At 38.1% G+C, this 19040-nt stretch overlaps 2 protein-coding genes across 4 annotated transcripts; one reads left to right on the top strand and one right to left on the bottom strand.

Moving 5' to 3' along the window:
- The first annotated feature begins 9182 nt into the window (after nucleotides 1-9182).
- On the top strand, nucleotides 9183-12787 carry LOC113325948 (extensin-like). The gene has a single exon (XM_026573775.1). The coding sequence runs from the start codon at nucleotides 9403-9405 to the stop codon at nucleotides 12079-12081; it is 2679 nt and encodes an 892-aa protein (XP_026429560.1). The 5' UTR covers nucleotides 9183-9402; the 3' UTR covers nucleotides 12082-12787.
- A 1071-nt stretch (nucleotides 12788-13858) lies between these two features.
- On the bottom strand, nucleotides 13859-16573 carry LOC113326672 (ethylene-responsive transcription factor RAP2-12-like). Of its 3 annotated transcripts, none has more exons than XM_026574359.1 (3): nucleotides 16076-16573; nucleotides 14405-15339; nucleotides 13859-14256 (listed from the first exon to the last, which is right to left on the bottom strand). In XM_026574359.1, the coding sequence occupies exons 1-2, from the start codon at nucleotides 16371-16373 to the stop codon at nucleotides 14447-14449; spliced, it is 1191 nt and encodes a 396-aa protein (XP_026430144.1). In that variant the 5' UTR covers nucleotides 16374-16573; the 3' UTR covers nucleotides 13859-14256; nucleotides 14405-14446. The 3 variants fall into 3 exon arrangements, with proteins under 3 accessions (XP_026430144.1, XP_026430142.1, XP_026430143.1); XM_026574357.1 differs by having other exon boundaries at nucleotides 14405-15342; nucleotides 16076-16560; XM_026574358.1 differs by having other exon boundaries at nucleotides 13867-14256; nucleotides 14446-15342; nucleotides 16076-16557.
- Between the last annotated feature and the right edge of the window lie 2467 nt (nucleotides 16574-19040).

Raw genomic sequence — 19040 nt, 5'->3', positions numbered from 1 at the left:
TTGTTATTTCACACCACCAATGTTTCGTATTTTAGAATCCTATTAGAGGGTTTTGATTTTTTTTATCCCTATGGCGTACAAAAGCAAAGGAAACCCTAATGCATTTTTTCTTCGCCTCTGCCTCTTATTTTACTGTATCCTTTTTTCTCAGCTTTTCTTCTTCTTCGTTCTACCTGTAATTTTCAATTGGTTTCTTTTTTTCTTTTTCTTTTTCTTTTTCTTTTATACTGCAGGTAATAAGATACATGAAAACAAGTTATCCATATAGGAGGAAAAATTGGATCGACACAACTGAAATCGTTCTTGGATTCAAAGAACAACCGGATGGTGTATGAAATCCTTGCACTCAAGTCTGTAAATAATTTTTCTCTCTGATTTTTTTGTTATTTTTTTGTGTGATCTTTATGAAATGAAATAAGAAGATCCCTTTTCTCGTATTTCTGATTTCTTGCTCTATTTTATGTAAAATTTAATATGTATGAATTAGGGTTTTTTTGAATTGTGTATTTCAGAATATAACACTAGTATCAGATGGTATGCTTTCTCTATGAAAGTTCATGAGTTTCTGCATCTATGTTTGTTTGCATGGAGTAATATACATTTGCATTACCCCATTTTCTTTGATTCTCCTTTTTTTTATATTTATTTTATTTCGTCTTATTTTTTGGGTATAACTAGCGAGGGGGTCTTGAGCCTATAAATAGGCTCTCAATGATATTATTACTACATGTTAGTTTGAGAAAAAAATCCTATCATTTGTTGGTAAGCCCTGATTTACATCTTTCATGTGTTTTTTTACAGGGATTTTTGTTGTTTTTGGAGTTTCTAAAATTATATTCAATATCTTTTGTTTCAATCTAACTATCGTTCGATCTAAAATCAAATTCTTTTATGATTACTTTTGATTATCTTTTTGTGGGGGTAATTTTCTTTTCAGTGCCGATGATGACCATAACGAACAATTAGATGGTGCTTTTAAGTCAGGGATCAGTTTTATTGTGCTACTCATGATGAGATACTTATCCAGGAGGCTGGTGAGCTGAATTTAGTGAAGTGTAAGCTCTTTCGTACTTATCTCCTTGTGAGACTCCCACTTAGTTTTGATTGGAGACTCGGCGAAATTAGCTCTGCGACTCGGCGACGAACTCAGTCATTTAATTTTCAAATTCTTCTCGTTTTCTGCGAATTCTTTCATTATTCAGGTGTTTTTCTCAGAGATCTGATGATTGGTGGTATTACTATATGGATCTTGATCATTAAATGTTAATACATTTTTCAGGAAATAGATTACAAATGGATTCTGGATCAAAATCCAATTCAAAATATTTTAGTTCAACCTTTAGGGTTTCTTCGGAAAACAATCAAAGCATACCATCTCTGTTTATCCCGGATGAAATTATTGATGAGAGTTTAGATGAATGGATGTTCAACTTAATTGGTAGATTGGATTTCGTGAAATTGAAGATGGAGATTGCAGAATCGGCCTTACGCAAACAATGGATACTCAAAGGTAATTTTCAACTAATTCCTTTACGTAAAGGTTTTTTCATAATAAAATTAGATAATGATGATGATAAGAGATCTATCTGGGGTGGCTTCTGGAAGGTTGAGAATCAAATTTTGAAAATCAGACCATGGGAACCTAATTTCAATCCTGATGACAAAAAATCTTCTTCAGCTTTTGTTTGGGTTAACTTTCGTGGTCTAATTATCGAATATTGGAAGGATAATAGAATCTTACATATGGGATCTGCGTTAGGTCGAGCGATTAAAGTTGATGAAACTACATTAAAAAGAGTTATTGGATATAATGTTAGTGTTTTGGTGGAGATTCACTTAGAAAAAGTAATTCCAAGTAAAATTTGGGTTGAAAGTAAGTATAGAAAATTTAAACAAGTTGTTCAGATACCTATTGGTAAAGTTCTGTAATCACTGTAAAGTTGTAGGTAGAGCTGCACATGGGTCGGGCGGGTCGGGTTTTAGCTAATACCAACTACCAACCCAACTATAACGGGTTCTTATTTTCATAACCAACCCCGCACCCACAAACAGCGGGCGGGTTTTTGACCCGCCCGCTACGAGTCGGTCGGGTTTGGGTTTAAACCCGCTTAGGAGAATTACTTAAAAAAACAAACATTGTTTAATTTAAACATATTTCTTACCTAAGTTCTTAATTACTTAGAAAAAAAAACCATAAACATAAGTCCTCATTGTTAAGCTAATACCAATGGTGTATATTTAGCATAGAGAAAGAGGGTTATCTTATCTACTAGTATCACTAGGGTTTCAATAAAGGACGGCTAGGATTAGTTTAATCAATGGTGTATATTTAGCGGGTTTTTTAGGCGGGTTCGGGCGGGTTTTATCTACTACCAACCCAACTATAGCGGGTTTTTATTTTCATAACCAACCCTGCACCCACAACGGGCGTGTTCGGATTAAAAACCCACGTGTTTAGCGGGTACGGGAGGGTCTTGTGCAGCTCTAGTTGTAGGGCATCATGGTGCTGAATGTCGATCTAAAAGAAGTGAAAATGCTTAGAATTAAGTAGATGTTGAGGTGAATGTGAACAAACCAAAGGAACAATGGAGACCTAACGAGGTAACTTCAACTACTGAAAAGTTTGATATATGTTTCACTCTACCTGCTCAGAATTTTTCTAAATCTCTTGAAACTATTAAGGGTTAATCTTCTCAGTGAAGATAAATTGATAGATGTTATTGTTCCTCCAATGTCAAACCAAGTTGAAACTTCTTATGGGAGATTTCATACTCAACAACCTAAAAATGAAGAGTTCAATGGTGATTTGAACTTTCAAAAAGATTTTCCTAATCAGTGGATAAACTTCTCAAGATCAACTCAAATGTTCCTTCAACAAGAAATGTGATTAAGTTTCATCCTCTTATTGATATGATTCTAGACAATACTAATTTTATTGTTGAAGTAGTGGCATCTCTAATTGCAAAGAATTTATCTAAAGAAAAAACTACTAAAGCAACTAGTATCATTACCACAAGAAAACAAGCAGATGCTTTACTTTCAAAAGGTGGTACAATGGAAAATAATGGTAGTAAGAAATCTCAAGTTATGAGAAGTACTGATACTTCTCAAACTTCTTCTTCTCAATGAGAATTATTTATTGGAATGTCATGGGCTTAAGAAGATCTCAAGCCATTGACAAACTTCGAAGTTTTGTATCATCTTTTTGTCCTTATTTTGTGTGGATTGTTGATAAGTGCATAATTCATATGATTTTAGTGTCCATTCCATACTTGCTTTAGCTATTATTCTTGCATATATTCGTATTATTACTATTGTTTTCTCTTATTTGCCTCTAATAGGTGAATCATCCAAAAAGGAGCTACCAATTTCTGAAAATAACTATGAAGAGAAGTATTCCAAGTATCCAAGTGCCCAAGTCCAATAGAAGTGGAAGAAGTGCGACGAAAAGGAGCAAAACGCTCAAAATCAAGAGAAGGGCCAAATAAAGATATTAACTCATTCAAATTAAGTATTTCTCATAACCATCTTGAATACAATTGAAAGATAAAAAGAATGCAAAAATAATGAGATCATTCCGAGTTCGGAAGAAGAAGTTGTGGCCAAATCGACTTTTTATCGAATACTTGAAATCCGAAAATATCTGCTGGAATTTGAGTTACGCGTACATAGCAAGTAGGAAAACGTGTATAAACTCCTTGGAAGGCCTAAGGTCACGTTTGGGGTCGTGATTTCGTTACTTCGGGTCGGGTCTATTAACCAACTAGGATACGTGAAGACCAAGCAATGTAAACCTATAAAAAGGTATTAGTTTATGTAAAAGAGAATTGAACAATCTCATATTATACTTTTGTTCTTCATAAAATATTCTAGGGTTTACCCCTTAGGAGGAAACCGAGTAATTGTGTAATCATGAGAAACTAAACCTTTGTTGATTAAGGATGAATTCAATGTTCTAAGCTTGAAGCTTTATTAATAATACAAATCTATAGAGAGTTTTTATCATCATCGTTTGTCTTTACCATATCTAGGGTTTATGAGTGATTCTTCGATGATTTGAGATGCATACTAGATTAGTTTATTAATCGTTCTATTGCTAGTAGAAGTTATGAGATAAGTAATCATCGAATAACTCTCTACACAAGTAGAAATCACGAGACCTTATAGAGGGATTCTGTGGAGGAATCGTGTGTAAAGATAACACCAGCAAGTAAACCTTGATCTAAGAGTTTAACTACTGAGATTAACCTAATTCACAAAGCTTAAAGCGTTCGAGCGGATTACACCTTGAGTGAGCTACTACTTGGTGGTTCGGTTGAATAGAGTCTGATATTGTAGAGCTTCCGTATCCGAGGTATAAGGAGTTTTGGGGATAGCACTGAGCTAGCTGCTATTCTACGGTAGGTGATGAATGGTTCTTACGAACGATAGATAAGTATTTTAATCCTGTTAACGCTTGGTAACGACGAAGAATTCCTTGATCATCCTTTTCTTCTTTATTATCTTTTTATTTATCTCACAACCAAAACCCCGCTTTTGTTACTTACTTTATCTTGCCGATCAAATAACATATCAACTACATAGCTCTTTGTGGGAGCGATCTCTTGCTACCGCTATATTACCAGTTAATTAGTGGGAAATATATTTTGTTGAGCCTACGACATCCCAATCAATTGTTGAACCAAAAATTAGAGTTAAATCAAATTTTGTGAAAAATTAAGGCTTTATGGTATGAAATATATGGTAATACATCACTCAAGTGAAGCCTGTGAAGGTAATATCTGGCTACTAGAAGTTTTTGTCCTTCTTTGGTGTGGAGTGCTTTTTTTATTATCTTTTTTTTTTCCTTCCTTCTCTCTTCTCTACTCCAACCCAACGCTAACCCGACTTCAATTTTCATCGTCTTCGACTAAAGGTAAAGGCTCAAATCGTTTTTCTAATTTGCAAATTAGTGAAGAAGAATTGAGTGTAGTTGGAGAGCAAGAACCAAATCCTCATTGCAAGGAAATGTAGAATAAAAAGTATTTCCCACAAACCTATGTCTTATTTTCTTTTGTTTGATTGGTAAATTAGGTTTAAATCGAAAAAACTAGTGTTTTACGGTATTTACAGAGCGAAGTTCAGCTTACAATTGAAACGAAATTATCAGCGGAACTACTCATTGTTCTTCATTCTGAAAGTGTTGATGAACAGTTTCAATGATAGTTAAAAACGAAAGTGATAGTAGAACTTCTCTTTTTGATGAACTACACTAAACTCGGTTGTCCTATTCTTTGGTCGAGTCAGCCGAACCTAAGTTCGACAGTTAAAGAGTGAAGTTCAGCTGATAACTTATTATGCGAACCTAGGTATGTTAAAAAATTTAGGTTTGGATGATAACTTGTCAGCCGAATCTAGGTTTGGGTTTTTTAATAACGAAAAACTTGAGAAAAATTAAACTTTTTTTTCAAAAAGAATAAATAGAAAATTATTTAAAAAATAATTAAAAAATTATAAAAATACAAATGATAAGGACATTACTGTCATTATAATATATGGTGGATAAGGAGTTATTGGTTTTAATGCCTAGTGACTCTATTTTGCCTTTATCAAGTATGCCTCAAAACAGTCTTCTACCTAAATGATTTTGGGCCACGGATGCTATGGTACAATTGGTTTAAGCCAGGAATAAGATTTTGGTCAGGCCCATGTTGAGAGTTCCGCCAACAAGAATGATTTAGTGTAATTCAAATGGTTCAAAGTTTCAAATTAAACTTGGTCTCAGTCTGATGGAAGCATATGCAACATCCCAAGCTAACATCATCGAGTACAAGGACCTGCTGCATGCATACATGTGCTGTTAGGTAAGAACCGTAACAAAAAAATAAGTCTAAACCCCACGTTTACCAGGAAGACGTTTGTATTGTTTTGTTTACCATCTTCCAAGGTTTCTGACTGAGGCAGTAAAATCAAAAATTGAGTTGCATCTTGTCTCTAAATGGATCTATACATCTTCCCCAAGAAAAATACTAACAAAACAACAAGAATGAGATTCATATTCAAATGTATACAAGAGTGATAAGATGCTTATTCACATGTTATCTGACTGTGTATGCCTCACTTCCCAATTGCTCACATGGTGGTATGCGACGATCGAGTTCTTACATGTTAGACAAAAAAAATCTGAGTATGACTGAACCGATCTTTACATGTTTCCAAGAAAATTGAGAAAACTAAAACAAGGAAACAAAACTGTGATCCGCAACCACTACCAGAGAGAAAAAAGCTGATTGTATTTTCTCAAAACTAAGACAAATAAGATGCTTGTTCACATGTTACATGAAGAATAATACGATACCCGTCAGGTTTTCCTTGATATTTATTTTTCTGTTATTTATTTTCTCAAAATATTCTCCATTTTCTCGACCAAAAAAATGTGAATGTCCGTGAAACCGCGGGATGGTGATCTTGGATTTTGTCCTCTCAATATTTGTTTGGTTCCTCCTTCCCTCCAATCAAATGATATTAGTTAGAGTTAGATTATTTTTACTTGCATGCAAACTATATATGATGGATTATTTTATTTTATTTTATCTTATCTTTTAACACATATAGATTATACAGACCTTATCTCTGTACTACAATGACATCCGCTAGATTATACGCTTGAGAAAGCTGAAGGTCCCTAGATTATTAACATTATTGAGCTTAAATGTTCCAATATATTTGCTTCAAAATATTTTATGGTCTTTATCTACTTACACACAAAGGACTAACTTTGAAAAGGATGAACAACACAATACTTCTATCTCCTTACAAACATGAAGACTGATCGATTCCGTTGATGCAGAAGATGAACACAATAGACAAGTACTGTCTACAACAACATAGTGTTGCATAAGCTAAAGAAAATTGATAAAGTACAAAATACAGCTAACTTACGCGAATCAGAAATGCTAAAATTGATGCGACATTTATCCCAAAACAGATCCATGTTAAAACAAAAAACTCCTTTGTTCTGTCTCTTTTCATTATACAATAGTAATATAGAAAATGTGATAAAAATAAGCAATCTTTTAGAGAAGCAAGTAGGTAGGTAGTAAAAGAACAAAAATTCCACTATTTTATGGTTATAGTTTCGATAAGTAAAACCAAATTCACATTTTTATTTCTCTTGTTGTGTTTTTTCTTACTGATGCAAGTGGTAGATTTGGATGTACTATAAATATACATGTAGTTCATCACATAAACTCACACCACAGAACCTAAGTGGGTTTCTAAAGTCGATCATAATAATGATCACAATGTATTCTTGGAGTTCAACTCCATTTAGGATATTTCTCTATGCAGTACTTGCGCTGTCTGCTTATTCACGTAAGTATCCACAACCACAAGCCTATTGCATGGATACTTCATTTATCCTTCTAGTTAATTGTTACTGTAAGGATTGTCTTTGATATTAATTTTTGTTGAAGTTTTTACTATGCAGAGATTGCATCTGCACAGTGCATGCTAGGACAGGTTTATGGCCATTACAAATCACCATCGAATGTGGAAGATTGTGGCTGGTGTGCTAACCAATGTGAGACTATATGTTCCAAGATTGGCAGATCTGTTGCTCAAGATGTCTGTGAGATTAAATCTTCTGGCTTATTTATAAAAAGTCCTTATGTCGATTGCAAATGTTGTTGTCAAGCATCTCCAGAGACAGTTTTAAAAACATCCACACAACTACCATCACTTCGTCCTAAAGCTACATTACCCTCACTACCAGTTTCATCACCGCGCCTGAAGACTGATGCGATTGATTTTTGTAGAGCTGGAGACTTTGGCTTTGAGGTTTCACTTTATGGAGATGCAACATGCAACACGTGTGTTGAGGAGTGCAGAAGCGGGTGTATAGAAAAGGGACTCCATATGAGAAAACAAGCATGTACGATTGAGTACACTCGGTCGGCTTCAATAATATGCGAGTGTTGTTGTATAGGCGGTAGGCCACCTTTACCACCACCACCCCCTCCACGTTCCATATCGCCCCCCCCACCATCAACTCCGCCCCCTTCCCCGCCACCACCGCCGACGTCTCCATCACCTCCACCACCTTCACTCTCGCCTCCGCCTCCATCTCCACCACCGCCATCACTATCACCTCCCCCACCTTCACCCTCGCCCCCACCTCCATCCCCACCACCACCTCCACCATCCCCATCTCCTCCACCGCCTTCACCTTCGCCCCCGCCTCCCTCTCCACCACCACCGCCGCCATCACCTCGCCTCCTCCTCCATCCCCATCGCCTCCACCGCCTTCGCCCCCGCCTCCCTCTCCACCACCACCGCCATCACCCTCACCTCCTCCTCCATCCCCACCAGCCAGCGCCGACGTCTCCATCACCTCCACCGCCTTCTCCACCACCCCCATCACCTCCTCCACCTTCACCCTCCCTCCGCCTCCATCCCCACCACCACCACCTCCATACCCACCACGCCGTCGCCGCCATCCCCACCGCCTTCACCTTCTCCCCAACCTCCATCTCCACCACCACCACCACTATCGCCTTCTCCATCACCTCATCCACCGTCACCCACCCCGCTACCTCCATCACCTCCCCCTCCTTCACCTTCGCCCTTGCCTCCATCTCCATCACCTCCTCCACCTCAATCCATATGTAAGGATGGTGATATATATTCGGAGCTCCGACAATTCGACACCACTGATTGTAAACTTTGTGAAGATGACTGTCAAGCTGAATGTGTATCAATGGGTAGTACATTAACTAAACAAGTATGTGAGCAACAAACTGATTCTTTATTGTGCAAGTGTTGTTGTGCAGGCACTCCCTCACCCTCACCCCCATCTCCACCACCATCACCTTCATCCCCACCAACACCTTCATCTCCATCACCACCTTCACCATGGCCCCAACCTCCATCACCTTCACTCCCATCACCACCGCCACCCTCACCTACACCCACACCCCCTTCACCTCCACCTCAATCCATATGTAAGGCTGGTGATATATATTCTAAGCTCAGACAATTCGACACTAGTGATTGTCAACTTTGTGAAGATGAATGTCAAGCTGAATGTGTATTAATGGGTACTACGTTAACTAAATAAGTATGTGAGCAAGAAACTGATTCGTTATTGTGCAAGTGTTGTTGTGCAGGCACTCCCTCACCCCATCTCCACCACCGTCACCTCCATCCCCACCAACACCTTCATCTCCATCACCACCTTCACCATCGCCCAAACCTCCATCACCTTCGCTCCCATCACCACCACCACCCTCACCTAAACCCACTCCACCTTCTCCTTCACCTCAATCCATATGTAAGGCTGGTGATATATATTCGTAACTCCGACAACTCGACACTACTGATTGTCAACTTTGTGAAGATGATTGTCAAGCTGAATGTGTATCAATGGGTAGTACGTTAACTAAACAAGTATGTGAGCAAGAAATTGATTCGTTATTGTGCAAGTGTTGTTGTGCAGGCACTCCCACACCCCCATCTCCACCACCATCACCTTCATCCCCACCAACACCTTCATCTCCATCACCACCACCACCCTCACCTACACCTACACCAGCTTCACCTCCAACTCAATCCATATGTAAGGCTGGTGATATATATTCGGAGCTCCGAAAATTCGACACTAGTGATTGTCAACTTTGTGAAGATGACTGTCAAGCTGAATGTGTATCAATGGGTAGTACGTTAACTAAACAAGTATGTGAGCAACAAACTTATTCGTTATTGTGCAAGTGTTGTTGTGCAGGCACTCCATCAACCCCATCTCCATCACCATCACCTCCATCCCCACCTTCATCTCTATCTCCATCTCCACCTTCACCACCGCCCCAACCTCCATCACCTTCGCTCCCATCACCACCTTCACCATCGCCCCAACCTCCATCACCTTCGCTCCAATCACCACCACCACCCTCACCTACACCCACACCAGCTTCACCTCCACCTCAATCCATATGTAAGGCTAGTGATATATATTCGGAGCTCCGACAATTTGAAACTAGTGATTGTCAACTTTGTGAAGATGACTGTCAAGATGAATGTGTATCAATGGGTAGTACGTTAACTAAACAAGTATGTGAGCAACAAACTGTTTCGTTATTGTGCAAGTGTTGTTGTGCAGGCACTCCATCACCCTCATCTCCATCACCATCACCTCCATCCCCACCAACACCTTCATCTCCATCTCCACCTTCACCATCGCCCCAACCTCCATCACCTTCGCTCCCATCACCATCACCACCACCACCACCCTCACCTACACCCACACCCCCTTCACCTCCACCTCAATCGATATGTAAGTCTGGTGATATATATTCCGAGCTCCGACAATTCGACACTAGTGATTGTCAGTTTTGTGAAGATGACTGTCAAGCTGAATGTGTATCAATGGGTACTACGTTAACTAAACAAGTATGTGAGAAAGAAACTGATTCGTTATTTTGTAAGTGTTGTTGTGCAGGAACTCCATCACCCCCATCTCCATCCCCATCACCTCCATCCCCACCAACACCTTCATCTCCATCACCACCTTCACCATCGCCCCAACCTCCATCAACTTCGCTCCCATCACCACCACCACCCTCACCTACACCCACACCTCCTTCACCTCCACCTCAATCTATATGTAAGGCTGGTGGTATATATTCGGAGCTCCGACAATTGGACACTACTGATTGTCAACTTTGTGAAGATGACTGTCATGCTGAATGTGTATCAATGGGTAGTATGTTAACTAAACAAGTATGTGAGCAAGAAAATGATTCGTTATTGTGCAAGTGTTGTTGTGCAGGCACTCCCTCACCCCCATATCCACCACCATCACCTTCATCCCCACCAACACCTTCATCTCCATCACCACCTTCACCATCGCCCCAACCTCCATCACCTTCGCTCCCATCACCACCTCCACCCTCACCTACACCCACGCCCCCTTCACGTCCACCTCAATCGATATGTAAGGCTGGTGGTATATATTCGGAGCTCCGAAAATTCGACACTACTGATTGTCAACTTTGTGAAGATGACTGTCAAGCTGAATGTGTATCAATGGGTAGTACGTTAACTAAACAAGTATGTGAGCAAGAAACTGATTCGTTATTGTGCAAGTGTTGTTGTGCAGGCACTCCCTCACCCCCATCTCCATCACCATCATCTCCATCCCCACCAACACCTTCATCTCCATCACCACCTTCACCATCGCCCCAACCTCCATCACCTTCACTCCCATCACCACCTCCACTCTCACCTACACCCACGCCCCCTTCACCTCCACCTCAATCGATATGTAAGGCTGGTGATATATATTCGGAGCTCCGACAATTCGATACTACTGATTGTCAACTTTGTGAAGATGACTGTCAAGCTGAATGTGTATCAATGGGTTGTACGTTAACTAAACAAGTATGTGAGCAAGAAATTGATTCGTTATTATGCAAGTGTTGTTGTGCAGGCACTCTCTCACCCCCATCTCCACCACCATCACCTTCATCCCCACCAACACCTTCATCTCCATCACCACCTTCACCATCGCCCCGACCTCCATCACCTTCGCTCCCATCACCACCACCACCCTTACCTACACCCACACCCCCTTCTCCTCCGCCTCAATCGATATGTAAGGCTGGTGATATATATTCGGAGCTCCGACAATTCGACACTAGTGATTGTCAACTTTGTGAAGATGATTGTCAAGCTGAATATGTATCAATGGGTATTAAGTTAACTAAACAAGTATGTGATCAAGAAACTCATTCGTTATTATGCAAATGTTGCTGTGCAGGCACGCCACCAACCCCATCACCGTCACCTCCTCCACCAACCCCATCTCCATCACCATCACCATCACCTCCATCCTCTCCACCTCCTTCACCCATGACCCCTCCCCAATCACCACCCTCACCTTCGCCATCACCACCACCACCTCCAATATGCCCAGAACCATGTTGTCCAGCAGAGATTGAAATCCCAGTTCCAGGTCAAGAACCATGTCGATACGGAATATTACCACGAGCACCAATGCCGTCCCTTCCACATACTCCTGGTTCACTATTATTCGCAGCCATATAGTGATCAACTAATGGGTTCATGGGATTAAGTTAGAAAACCAATGTGATTCTAGTTCTAGTTAGAATGAGCAGCTTTTACTTCCTTTAAGTTTTTTCGAAGCAGTTAGTACCTTCTGGGGTATGCATTATTCTCCATCGACTGATGAATTTGTGTTGATGTCAAATGGGTTGCGTCGAATGTTGAACTAAATAAGCACCTTTGTCCATTTTCTTTAATGAAATAAAAAATAGATCTGGCTTCTGGTTGTCATACTGAATTTGGCCGAAAAGAAAAGGTTTTGATCGTCAGACACCACTGAAATGAAAAGATCAATGTCTTAACTAATTACATAAGATTCTCCTGCAAGTGATTCTGGTTCCTACTTCCTAGAAATTAACTTTCGCGTTAGTTATGAATCCAGATTTAGATATACACTCTTTGCATTCACAGATGCCAGTGGTTATGATTGTCATACTGTAAGAATGGCAGCTGACGCTAAACTCCCAGGGATTGGCGCAACCACGTGAACCAGATAGCGTTAAGGCACCAGGTTAACGAAGATCTGATTCTTGTGTGCAGGAGTCAATGTTCATGTTTATAAGATTGGGACGAGTGCTTTTTGTGTACTGAACGTTGGGTTACCAGATTTAGTGCTACACTGTTGGCACAATGGATAGATATTTTCCTGCTGATAGTGTAAATTATACTATGGCAGATAGTGTTTCATGCGGTCAGTCAATCTACGTTATGGCAGACTATTCCCGTGTAGCATGATGATCAATAAGGCTGCTTAAGTCTATGGTACAAATGTCATTGGTATTGTCTGAAATTTTTCATGAGGAAGATGTTTCTGCAAGGCGAACAGACCAACAGCACTGATACACAACTACCAAATATCAATGGATACCTGGCTTTACAACTACTAATCAAGGTTTGGATAAAGAAACACCTAATAACAAAGAGGTGTTGTTGTCGAGACTTATGCAAAGGGCTGTAATACGGGCAGTCAAACAACCTCAAGTAATATAAAATCCTAGGTTAGTGTTCAAAAAACCAGATAGAAAATGCCTAGCCAACTATTTACCAACTAGACAGAAAATTTCTTATACTTTGGAAACAGGATCTTTCATGTCCTTTCTGTAATCAAGAGTTGAAAATTTCTCATACTTAGGAAACAGGATCTCCCATTGCAGTTATTCTAGAGCAGTCTGGTTTGTGTCTGTGCTCAGAATTTGATTATTTCTCAGTGCATTGTTAACTGGTATGAAGATGCTTGCCAGGATTCAGACTATGGAAAGGTACTAAATGCATCTATATCCAAGGAGTAAGTCCAGAATATATGGAAGGCCTAGGTCTGTGGGAAGCTGTTAAATGGCAAGGAATGAACTTTGAAATGGACTCAAAGCTAGTTGTCGAAGCAGTTACTAAGGGCATAACTTGGGAACTGCATCATTTTTTACAAAAAAAAATTATTATTCTGTTTCAACAAACTAGACTCCGGAAGTCCAACTATGTGCCTAAAGGCTGATATCTAAGAAACTGATGAAACCGACATGCAACTACCAAATAAGTTAGAACTACTAATCAAGGTTCGGCAGAAACAAACAACCCTTGTGTGTTCAAAACCAGAGCAACTTGATATCTAGAACGTATAACTTGATATCTAATGTCATACACATTCTTTTTTCAGGCCAAACAAATGAGACAAATCTGCGCACGATCAGAGCAACATTAGCCTAACATAACAACAAGGTTTTTAACCTAAACTGGTTAACTAGAATCAGAGTCGTACAAAACAGACCCAGAAAATAATACAAATACATATATAGAGTAAGACAAGTAAGGTTCTCAAAAAAAGATTTACAATAAGGTTTTCAGCAACAGGATCTAAGCAAATATGAGCCACGAAAAGTACATGGAGACATTTGTTTTGATATCGACAGTAGCAAAAAGCATTAGGTATTACTGCAAAAAACATAGTATTGTATCTAGGATTTTCGGTATAACATCACATATTATCATCCACGGAACACATAATTCAGAACACAAAATCCAAGAGATACCCAAAATGCATAATAAGCTGAACTCAAAATATAACTAACCCCTATATACTTTTTGCATAAAACTTAAAAGCTGCCAGACAGCAACACCCCATTCATGAGCTCCATGCGCATCAATCATAGCCAACACCAGTTCCTGAAAACCACATAACAAAAGAAATACATCTTTTCTCAGAATTGGGATCCAAAATTAAGTGCTTAGACGAGATAAAAGTTAAACAAAAAAAATTAAGAAAACGGTAGTGAAATGGAAAACACTTGAGAGTGGTAGAAATTTCACTGACGTTTACTCTTATATTTACAGAAAACCAGTTAGCATAGAGACCTCAAAAGGTGCTTCCAGCCATCTGTGACACGTCGAAGGTCCAAAGATCCATTGAGCTGCCACAATCCTGAGTAGAGTCCCCATTGAACAGGCTATCCATCGATGTATCCCAGCTTCCCTCAAGATAAGGAATCTGCATGAATTTCATCTGATTCTCAAAAGCCGAAAGTTCTTCAGACAGATTCTTAGCAGTGCTGTCCTCAGCAGAAACCACATTACCAGAGTTGGTTTTCAATTTCTTAATTGGGTTAGCATCCTCTGAGAAGTCAGACTCATCGACTTCAAAAGTAGGCATGAGAACTGAGGAGATTTCAGGAGTCCTTTGTTCACATTCTCCCCACCCAAAATCAGAACAGTTGAATGAGTTGCTTCCTTGGTCTGATGTAAAACAATGAAGTCCACTATCAGCAGGGCTGAATTTGATCGGGTTTGCAACGGCTGGAACGTAACCCATATAACCAGTACCCTTGGTTGGCACCTTCTCTTCCATGAACCCCATATAAAAGTCATTACTGAAGTTGTTCATGAAACCAAGATCACCATTAAGATGCGGCTTCACCAAGTTAGTGTTGGCTTTAAGTCCTCGTTTCTGAGTGTTGGCCTTCACAACAGGCTTTTGAGTAGCAGCGACAGGTACAACCTCATCAGGAAAGTTCACCTTTGCTTTCTTTCCGCGGATACGACGTGCCTCAGCATCATAGGCTCTTGCAGCTTCTTCAGCAGTATTGAAGGTACCAAGCCAGACTCGAACACCTTTCCTTGGATCTCTGATTTCAGCTGCCCATTTTCCCCATGGACGCTGTCTGATTCCACGATATTGATTCTTCCTCTTTCTCTTTGCAGTTTTATCAGCAGGTCCATTGAATTCCACAGCTTTCGCAGCAGCATTGGATCCTTCTTTAACAACATCAAGAACCAATCAAATAATCAACTTATGATTCGAACTGAATTTCACTTGAAATATATGAATGAAACAGAACAATAATCACAATCACCACCCACCACCACCACCAACATCCAAACAAATTTAAACATTTTTAGAATGAACCCAGAAAGCTACTAGTGAATTAATGGGAAAATATGATTTTTCATTTTAGCGAAAACTACAATCAAATGATATAAAATTAAAAAGATCAAATCTTTGAAATGAAATTGGAGAAATCAGACAAACCCCATTTTGGAATCAGCTCTGAGAAACAAAATAACTCTCCACCACCACCACCACCACCACCACCAAGCACCCCCTAACCCTCCACCAACAAATTTTAGATCACAAAGATTATAACTTTAAATGAAAATGGAGAAATCAAGAAAAACCCATTTTAGAATCAGCTCTGAAAATCAAAATAACCCTCCTCCACCACCACCGCCACCCCCAAAACCACCACCAACCAATTATAGATTAAAAAATCAAGACTTTAGAATGAAAATGGAGAGATCAAACAAACCCATTATATACTCAGCTGTTGAAATCAAAATAACCCATCACCACCACCGCCTTTAATTGTTATTTTAAAGATGAAATCAGTGATCAAAACATAAACCCTAATCAAAATCTAACCCACAATCATAAACTTTATTAAAACTAAGAAGAAAACAAATGGGTTTTCTCAAAGTTGAGTTTTTTTACCTTTAGGAGCAGCAACATCAGATTTGGAAGCAGTAAATGCAAAAGCTTTGACAACTTGTTGTTGCTGTTTGTGTCGATCATACTCTTGATCAGATTCATCATCCTCATCTTTAAACTCTTGAAAATCAGCTTCAAAATCAGCATCATCTTCAATCAAAGAAAAAGGTTTAGTATAGAAATTTCTTCTTCCACCAGCATTTTTCTTTGTCTTTGAATTAGGCCCCCATAAGAAATCAGCTGTGAGTTTTCTGACTCTACTTGGTGGTATGAAATCAGAAATTATAGCTCCTCCACACATCTTTGTTTCTTAAAGTTTTTAGGGTTTTTTCTTTAGAAGAAAAAAGGAGAAATGAAATTGTTTTCTTGTTTTTTTGAGACTGCAATTTAAGAGGGGGATTTATTACTTAAGAGAAAGTTTTTAGTACTGTGAATGTGAAGAAGAGTGTGCAGCTTTTTAGCAGGTGAAACCAAAGGATATTGTAATTGACTACAACAATCTCCTCAACCATGTGAATTTACCCTAACAACCTTAGCTGGAAAGTGTGGTTTGATTGTGTGAAGTTACTAGAATAATTTATTTTCTATTCGATTAGAAGCTCAACAACGTCACTAACTAGCCAACTATTTCATACACAAGAAATCATGTCAAATTTCTGTTAGTCGTGTTAGATTTATCGTGGAAAACTTGTGGAGGGATTCCGTGGATTTTTCTGGGACGATTTTGTTAAAATAAAGTTAAGACTCGAGTAGAGTTTGGATTACAGGAATAGTAGAGTCATCTAATATTGAAGGCACATTCCTCCTCATATTAGATTTATCTATTACTAATAAATTTTGAGCAATACAAGTTGGAAATTGTTTACCCGGTCCAAAACAGAGTATTTCATGTCCTAGGAACAAAATAAAAGCCTAAAAACTCGTTACAGATCGTGTAAATTTATTGAACAAATAACACTCCCATTTGAAGTTGTTTGATTAGAATTGGGTTGTTTTTCCTCATGTAAAGTTACTATAGAAAAATAGTAAATACTTACTTTTGATTTTCAAAGTAATGTTCAAGTGGTTTAAATCTAATGAAGATTTCATCCTTTAATACAAATCTTTTACCCTACAAAAATTGGACAAATCCTACCAATCTAATGAAGATTTACTAAGGGCAACCTACATAGACATAAATTCAAGCCAAGAGAAATTGATTCCACTAATTAACCAATCCAAATTTTACAAAATCTTTAGAGAGATTTCAGTTGTCCTAGCATAATAACAAAAACATTAGTACTAGAATTAGCGTTATATTTGCGCAAATCACCATCTCTTTTTCCAAAAGTATAACTCCATTGCTTTGTTGGACGAAATGGGAGAGGATTACCAAAAAGACCAAAATACTCTTTTCGTGTCGACCTTTCAATAATGCCCCATTATTTATGAGACAAGTGTTAATTCTATAATAGTTAACCACTATTCAGGATTAAAGTCCCACTAATCTTACTTATTTTGTATTTCTCAGCATGTGTGAGTTTGCATATTCAATCCTTTCTAGTTTCTTGAGTATTACTCACCTAATTAACTTCCTATACAAGGTTTTTTCTTCTTTATTTTGCTTGCTTGAAAAATTCCTAAACAAGGTTAGTAGCTAGATCGGTTTTACCTTGTTTTGACTAGTCATTGAAGTGTGTTGAACTTACCAACTCTGGTCTCACTCTTTTTGTTCATGCATTTCATGCAAAAAAAAAAAAAGGGTGTATGTAGACTATGAGAAAGTTAGAGCATGAGGAAGGTTAGGCAAGTGGCTCTTAAGGTTTGTAATGAGACAGCCATGGTTGTTTTCTTATTTTGTTCTTATGTAAACAGTTCCATTTCCTTTGTTTTCAACCCAAAATTGTGGTTCCTTTTGGTGTATATGAACTGTTACATTGCATACATGTATGTACACGTACTCTTGCAGAGGTACAATTGGCATGAAAGGGAAACCACACGTAAATTAAACGTCGGTTCCTCCGCGCTCTCGTGGGAATTCTACATAACAAAAGTCGTTTATTTTACGTTTTCTGCACCTATTTTCCCGAAGATAACGCAAAATAATTATTACCTTATCACGTGATTGATGAATGGTGGACATCGGTTTCAATTAGTGAAACGTATGCATAATACCTGCAACGATCATCCCATCACGAGAAAATCTTCCGGAATTTAACCGTTTAAATTGTAAGATTTGTAAAGATCATCCTATCACGAGAAAATTTTACGATAATTGGTTGCTCAAGTTGTAAAAATTCTTGTTAGGTCCCATAACATTCTTTTTTTCTTTTTTCTTTTTTTTTTTGAGATATACGGTTTTTAGGTTGTCTAAATCCATGATTTATTTCGAACGACTATAAATAAAAAAAAAACACAATTAACACTTGTTTCCAACAATATCATTTTTTTTATTAGGCAAACTAGTTTATGACACTTCAGTTAGATTCTACGGTAACATTTTAGTACTTTCTTCATCTAACATATATACAGTATAAATTATTATTTTATAATTAAATAATACATAATTATTTAAAAAAGTAATTCTTAGCTTGGAGGTTGAATAATACTTGTAGGTTAAGTAAAATATCGACTAATTTTGCAAAAGCATTATATTATTGACTAATTGCAATACAAATGCATGCACTCCAAGTATTAGTGACACTTCAAAATTACTTCTTGTTGCGGAATAACAACGTGGCCCTGGATACTTTAATTGCATTACAAATTATTGGGGATGAATTACAACTTGATTTTAGTTTCAAAGAAAAAGAAGCCAATATTAAATCATATTTTGGTAAAGTTTAATATATATGAAATTAATTTTTTATTTTTCTAATAGCATTATTATTTTATTATACTATTTGGGACCTAATAATCGTTAAGGGAAACTTTTGAAAATGTATTATTTTATGATTTTATCGAATTTATTATTTTAGCACTAAGGGCC

This window comes from Papaver somniferum, unplaced genomic scaffold, assembly GCF_003573695.1.
Source record: "Papaver somniferum cultivar HN1 unplaced genomic scaffold, ASM357369v1 unplaced-scaffold_10, whole genome shotgun sequence".
Lineage (NCBI taxonomy): Eukaryota > Viridiplantae > Streptophyta > Magnoliopsida > Ranunculales > Papaveraceae > Papaver > Papaver somniferum.
The sequence above is the reverse complement of the archived record's forward strand: the minus strand, read 5'-3'. Positions and strand labels throughout refer to the sequence as shown.